The following is a 7,521-nucleotide window of genomic DNA, read 5'->3' as shown; positions in this document are numbered from 1 at the left end:
ATAAGAATCGGAGACGTTATTTACTCACCAAGACCTCTTTCCAGATACGCTCCTTATATGGTTCCATCCCTGGTGATCTCCAATCAGTAAATGTAAGGGGAGCAATACTCCTTACCATCACACCTAATTGGGTTTCCAACTTAATTGCCATCTCCCCAATTGGTTGTCCTTCAGCATCAAATTCAATATGAATCTTTTCCTTTCCCCACTTTGAAATTTGTCTTGATATTCCTCTTCCTTTCTTGGCAGTAGATGACATGGAGCTTGTACTTGCTAAAACATAATAACACAATAAATTCACATTGAATTAGAAAATAATAATAATTTATGCATATTGAATAAATTTTTGGTATTTACCTTGCTGATTATGTGAGTCTTGGGGGTTGGATTGTGAGTGGATCAAGTCCTTTTCAGGATGCTGGGGATGTGACGGGACTGGGTTTGGGGTTGGATGATGGGATGAAACTGATTGTGAATCATTGTGGTGTGAATCTGTACTACGTGACATGGATCCAATTGGCCAACGAGTCTGCCTCTTAGGTGCCATCTGTTAGCATATCAATTTAGGTTAAACAAAAATAACAAATCAAAACATAAAATTACAGTTTTGAAACAACAATGTATTGACTTCATTGTTAATAAATACAATGGATGGGCTGGAAACCTTTCAAGGTAAGTTTTTCTGTTCACATAAATAGCATATCATGTTGGGTGGCACATTTGATACGTATTCTATTTTTATAGATAACTTATACAAGCGATTATTTCCAACACCTTTATGAACTTGCTGTGGAGCTAATACGAAGGGGCCATGCATATGTTGACCACCAGGTTTATGACTTGACACCATATAAAGATAAACTGTTAGAACATTCCAGTTCACCCATTATTTTAATACCATGTTCATCCTTCTGTCTTAATATGCCATGTCTCTTTTACGACCCTTCCTTGCTTTACATTTTGAGCCCAGGCTAACAGTTTCAACATGATAAATTGATTGACATTCAATGTGTAGGGTTGGCCATTTTGGTGCTTTTACAGATTCTTATGAATTAGGTGAATAATAATAATAACTAATTCAACGGCCCATCAACAGTTTAATTAATTATTTGTTTGATTATAAGGTAATTTGATGATGTAATCGACTTTGTATGCATAAAATAGAATTTAATTGGATTGAAATTTTAAAAATTTGATTCAAAGAGGGCGAGAGAGACAGAAACTTACCTGATGATTCAAAGAGGGCGAGGGCGAGAGTGACACAGAGGCAGTATGCAGGCAGCGACGCCGACCGCGACTGAGCGAGCAGCGAGGGCGAGAACGAGCGAGCGAGACTGAGAGTGACTGAGCGTGAGCGATGGCGAGAGCCACTGAGTGTGAGTGATGGCGAGAGCGACTGAGTGTGAGCGATGGCGAGGCGAGCGAGCGAGGGAGGGCGAGGCCGAGGGCGAGAGCGACTGAAAGTGAGCGAGGGAGGGCGAGGCGAGCGAGCGAGAGTGATCGAGGGAGGCAGCGAGGCGCGAGCTAGAGAATGTTAGGGTTTGCAGCGGGGGATTTTGGAAGAGATCGAAGGGGGTGAGGGGAAGAATTGGGCCAGGTGCGCGCGGGGGAGAATGGGGTTTGGTGCGCGCGGGCCTTATATAATCCTATTAAAACCGCCGAGGATAGGTAAACACAACCGGCGGTTTTATTAAACTGCTGGTTATGCTTCGAAAAACACCAGCGGTTGTTAAACCGCCGGTAATTTTGATCATCACCGACGGTTATAAAAACCGCCAGTAATTGTGGTGTTTTCCCGACGATTATTAAAATTGCCGGGAAAACTTCGCCGCCAATGCCCCTTTTTCCTGTTGTGTTAGTTACTACAGTATTAATTTATAATTAATACATTAATAATCTCAATGTTGCTAATGCTTCCAGTTAATACCGCCTGCTTTTGTGGCCAAATTCGGAGGGTTAATCTCGGAAAGATCCTTGATTAAGGATGATGAAGGGCGTTCATGGCCCGTTAAAATAGAGAAAACTGTTGACGGGGTTAACCGCATCCGCCGCTGCTTCATTCACCACGACGGTTGGCAAACGTTCGTGAAGGACAACCATTTACAACATGGCGACTTCTTGGTGTTCCGTTTGGCTTCCAAGTCGGTGTTCAAGGTTGTGGCGTATGATCCTACTTGTTGTGAAAAGAAGCTCATGGTTAACCCACAAATCAGGGGTGGTAGTAGTAGTGATGAAGGCGAAGCTAGGCGGAGCATAAGATCAGGACAAAGAGTGGATGAAGGAGCAACAGCAGCTGCAGCAGCAGGAGGAGGTAGATCTTCTCCAGAAGAAGGAACATCAGGTAACCCAATTATTATTTCTCCACAACAACAAGAAGTCTCTTCTCCAGAATCTACACCCAAAAGGTCAAGATCTTTAGCGGAGATATATGAGACATGCAATCCCGCCATACTTGAAAGTTGAGACCCAAAAACAGTTTTGAAGCTGCAACAAAACAGCAAGTGTAAGGCAAGGCTTGTGGCAAAGTGCTACTCACAAACAACATTTGCCCTTGTTGCTCGCCTAGACACATGAAAAAATTAAGAGCTTTGATTGCTCTTGCTGCTCAAAAGAAGTGATGATGGTAATCTAATTGATGTTGAGCTAATTGAGAACGGACGGAAGGCAGGGGCAGGAAAGTAACAGGACTAGAAGAGACTTCGAACTGGCAGAAGCAGCTATCAAAATCTATTAATGCCACCGCTACCGATCCAGCTGATTGCTTGTTGGCGTGGGTACAGACGTCTTGGGTTTTGTTTCACTTTAAAGTTCTTCTTCTTGGGAAATATAAATATTGGTGGTGTTGGAAATAACCCTGAGTTTATTTATGTAACCTCTAAAACATTATTTATATATTATGAATAATTTCATGTGTTGGTTGAATCATCCTCCTGCTTCAAGGATTTGAATATGTTACAGCTCTACTGGATATTATTATATTATCTTTAACTATTGAATAAATTAGATTGAGTATATTGTAAAATTTATAATTTAGATCATTAATAATATCTTTTTATATATTTCTTTACAATTCTAGAAATTTCATAACGTAGATACTGTTATTAACTTATTATTTTAATTTTCACTATTTATTGTTAGTCAAACCAGAAAAATAGTTTCCTGTTCCTTATTTAAAAACCAGGGCCTGTCTTGCATTTCTCAAGGAGGAGAAGCGTCTTGTCTGTCTGTCTGTCTGTCTGTGGAGGGTGGAGGAGCAGAAAAGAGATTGGGAATATATTTTCCAGTTTGAAACAGTTTCTGAACACATTTTTATTTCTTTTAGCCGCATGCGGTCGGTTGCAGCTGCAATATATAGTGGTAATGACTACTGTGTGCAACTGGGTTTCTCATCTCATCACTTTTGGTGAGGTGTATTTTTAGACATTTTAGCATAGCTCAAAGTATACACAATGATGTAGTAATAGCATTTTTCTACAATTATACGTACGGATAGCTTTGTTGCCGCTTTAACTTCCAACTAAACGTTTGAGATCTGTTTTATCGGTCAAGCTTAAGAGGTGGAGACGAAGAAAGCACTCCACTTGCTCTCTCTCTCTCTCTCTCCATCTACATTACCAAATTATCAATGGATATGGCTAGCAGTAGCTGCCGGCGGTCGACCTCTCCGATGAAGGCACCCCAGTTTTTCAAGATAATAAACTCTTCGGTTGTTCATCATCAGAAGCTGGTATTGCATTAATAACCCTAATGCATATACATATAAATATGGATAATTAGATAATATATATGCATTGTTTATGTTAGTTTTGGAGCATTCAAGATATTATTTTATGCTTTAAATATCACGAAATGTATATATTTTATTTATAAGACGTGTGTTTCCCTGCTTTAGTTTACTTCCAGTACTTCCCTTTTTTGTAGTTGAAGGATTTTCAGGAGAAACCGTTTCCTGCTTAGTGCTTAGGATAAGCTAGAATTTGTACATTTTGTGCATAGACACTGTCAAGTGTATTGATAAGCTGTGTTGCAGTGTAGCACCTCTTTGTTTCTGTTTAGATATTACTCATTCCGTGCCAATATTGACGTTCCGAGCTGGCTGTAACTTCAAGCTCTTCTGTATGCATATGGCTCTTAGTTGCTAATTCTACTTGGATAGGCCATTGACGACTTTAATATGATAATCCCGGCAGATAATTCCTGGAAAGTTTGTGAGAAAATATGCAAAGAATCTGGCAAGCCACGTATTTCTCAAGGTTCCAGATGGTGTTATATGGGAAGTCGAATCCAGAATTTTGAATGGGGATGTTTGGCTTTGCGAGGGCTGGAAAGGCTTCGCCCAGTATTACTCCATACGATATGGCCACCTCTTGTTATTCAGATATGATGGGAATTCCCATTTCCATGTCCTTATATTTGATATGAGTGCTTCAGAGATTGAATATCCTCCATTCGATATGCAAATACAGAAAAGAGAAGATGCTGGAACAGACGATTCTGTGGATAATCTGGAGGACTTTCCATCAGGTAGGAGATCAAGGAAGGGCAAAGAAACTGTTGAACATGTTTCAACCGCAAATTTCGATGCCTGCCCAAGAAGCCAGACAAGGAAGCCAGCCTCCTATCCAACAGATAAAGGTACAGGAAGACCCTGTTACTTTTAAAGCAAATCCACATCCACACCACCATTTGGGAACAGAAATTAACAGTAAGAAGAAGGAACTGGTCATCTTGTGGTGTTTATTTGTTGAATTGATATGTTATATTTGGAGAGAATTTGTTCCATTAATGTGCTCAAAGAAATAAGAAATAGGAATTATATATCATCTTGCCTTAAGTATGGATTTTGCACGAGCACCATAACTCATCATGGTTCCACGCACGTTTGATTTCCTGCAGAAGAATGGATTAATGGAGACACTGCCCAGAGAAGCCAGCAATCTCAAATTTCTCACAAGCCACTGGAAACTCGCAGTATGAAACTCACGGCACTCCAAAGAGTCACAAATTTTCAGTCTTCAAATCCTTTCTTCGAGGTTTATATGCGACCTTCTTACGTTAACGAAGGTCGTCTGGTAAGTTCCATCTCTCGGAAGTTACGCGAGTTCTTGTTACTGGAGTATTTGCATGCTGAAAGTGAAAGTGAAAGTGAAAGCGAAAGCTGGCTCAACTCTATTATTAACCTTAGTTTTTGTCTAATTTGTTGCAGTCTATACCAACTGATTTTTCCAGGAAATATTTGAGCGGGAAAGAGAAGAGTGTCCTATTACAGGTTTCGGATGGGAGAGCGTGGTCTGCGAAGTGTAGTTGGAGAAAAATCAGTGGGCCGTCCTTTGTGCGGGACAACAATTTACAGGTAGGTGATGTTTGTATCTTCGAGTTGGTCGTCCGAGGATTGGAACCTCGGTTTAATGTCATAGTATCTCGACGAGGTGAATCTCAGAGTCCTCTGCCTCTGCCTCTGCCACTGATGAAAGGAAAAGCTCTTGGTGTGAAGTCAGAACTCGTATGATAGATCCATCAATCTTCTTCATGTGTTTACTACAAACTATTCTTTTGCTGATGTTTTGATGAACTTGTCCTTCGCAATGGCCTTGAACTACTCTGCTTGTGATTGGTGAATTGCTGATGGCCTACACCTACTAGGCTACTACTATTCTATGTATACCATGCTCCTTTTGCTTTTGTTGTTCCATATGCCAAGTAGCATTCTATATGATAAATGTTATATTTTTCTATGAAACATCAAATGTGGTCCATAGGATTGGGGGGGGGGGGGGGGGGGGGGGGGGGGGGGGGGGGGGGAATTTGGCAACTGTGGGCTCCATAAAACGGGGGGGGGGGGGGGGGGGGAAATTGGCAACCGTGGGCTCCATAAAACAGGCCCTAAGACAATGGTACAAAAAATTTGATAATTTTGTTCTAGGGACTGATTTTGTTAGAAGTCAATATGACAACTGCTTCTATTTCATGCTCACTGATATTCTTGTTTATCTACCGTTATATGTAGATGATATTCTTGTTTTCTTAGGTCATGCTAAGAAAATATTAGGAATGAAAATTGAGAGAAATAGAAGCAACAATAGCCTTAAGATACATCAGCATGATTATTTGGTAAAAGCTGTTCATAAATTTGGAATGCAAAACTGTAAAACTGTTATAGTTTCATTGGCTGGATACTTTATTCTATCTAAATTACAGTGTCCAAGATCTAATTCTGAAATAATAGAAATGAAAAATGTCCCTTATGCAAATGTAATTGGAACAATTATGTATTCAATGATAAGTATTAGGTCAGACCTTGCATATTCAATTTTATTACTTAGTCGATACATGTCTAAAACCCTGGAAAAATTCATTGGGATGCCTTAAAACATTTGCTTAGGTACATAAATGGCACTGTTTGCATTGGTTTAAATTTTAAGAAAAGATTTGATACACTTGATCTTGTTGGGTATGTTGACTATGATTTTGCAGGAGATAGAGACTCCAGAAAATCCACCATTGCCTACTATTTTACCTTGGGTGGAAACTGCATTAACTAGAAGTCTTAGTTGCAGCCACTTGTAGCTCTGTCCTCTACTGAGGCAGAGTATGTGGCGGTACAGATGCCTTCAAGGAAGCCATATGGCTCCAAGGTATTCTCAAGGAAATACATTTGCTTCAAAGCAAAGTGGTGGTTTTCTCGGATAGCCAAAGTGCCATCCACTTGTCCAAAAATCCAGTGTATCATGATCGAACCAAACATGTGGATGTGAAGTATCATTATGTAAGGGAAATGATAGCCAACGGAACTGTGGGCATCCAGAAAGTTTCTACAGCTAACAATCCTGCCGACATGGGCACAAAGGTATTGACTGCAACTAAACTCAAGCATTGTTTGAATTTGTTGCATATTGATGATGGCTAAAGTATTTTAGTCATCTAGAGCTGTGAATGTGAGAATTATAGCATGCTGCACTTTTATTTTTCTGTCTGATTACTTAGTCATTTGATGTTTCAAGGTGGAGTTTGTTATATTTTTCTATGAAACATCAAATGTGGCCCATAGGATTTGGGGAGGGGGGCAATTTGGCAACCGTGGGCTGCCCTTTGGGCACCCACTGGAGGGCCAATTTTGCAGCCACCTTTGGGCCAGCCCAAGCCCTTGGCTTTTGGCTTTTGTCGTATTGCCTGCAGCCGTCCCTTTTGCACGATCTCATCTAGGCCGTTTGTGCTGCTTTATTGTGTGCAATCACAACCATTGAATCACCTTATTTATCGCGCCTTGAGATTGATAATTCGGAGAAGGAAAAGACGAAAGAACATAGGAGTGCTGAGGTAGTCGTCATTTAAGGTTTCTTCATTTTCTCTCTCCATCTGTTCTCTCTTTGTAAATGGTGTACAATTCGTCTTCCTTTTCGTGTTCTCTGGTTTTTTGTCTTGATTGAATGTAAGCTCTTAATCTGTTAGTGATTCTGAGCGTTTTTGTATAGAAAACCAGGGTTGTTTTTTGGGTTTCGATTTCATTGTAATCGGATTGAA

The 7,521-nt window shown here is 40.3% G+C and overlaps 2 protein-coding genes across 2 annotated transcripts; both read left to right on the top strand.

Moving 5' to 3' along the window:
* The first annotated feature begins 651 nt into the window (after positions 1–651).
* On the top strand, positions 652–2,463 carry LOC127809964 (putative B3 domain-containing protein At5g66980). Its single transcript, XM_052349169.1, has 2 exons — positions 652–672; positions 1,921–2,463. Exons 1-2 carry the CDS (start codon positions 652–654, stop codon positions 2,461–2,463), a joined length of 564 nt encoding a protein of 187 aa, XP_052205129.1.
* Positions 2,464–4,295: 1,832 nt separating this feature from the next.
* LOC127809963 (B3 domain-containing transcription factor VRN1-like) lies at positions 4,296–6,907 on the top strand (the record flags this gene model as incomplete). The annotated part of the gene is made up of 4 exons (XM_052349168.1): positions 4,296–4,635; positions 4,897–5,072; positions 5,207–5,493; positions 6,589–6,907. Coding segments are annotated over 4 exons (1,122 nt in total), but the record flags the coding sequence as incomplete, so codon positions are not given.
* Positions 6,908–7,521: the final 614 nt, after the last annotated feature.

Source organism: Diospyros lotus, chromosome 9 (assembly GCF_014633365.1).
Source record: "Diospyros lotus cultivar Yz01 chromosome 9, ASM1463336v1, whole genome shotgun sequence".
NCBI classification, from domain to species: domain Eukaryota; kingdom Viridiplantae; phylum Streptophyta; class Magnoliopsida; order Ericales; family Ebenaceae; genus Diospyros; species Diospyros lotus.
The sequence above is the reverse complement of the archived record's forward strand: the minus strand, read 5'-3'. Positions and strand labels throughout refer to the sequence as shown.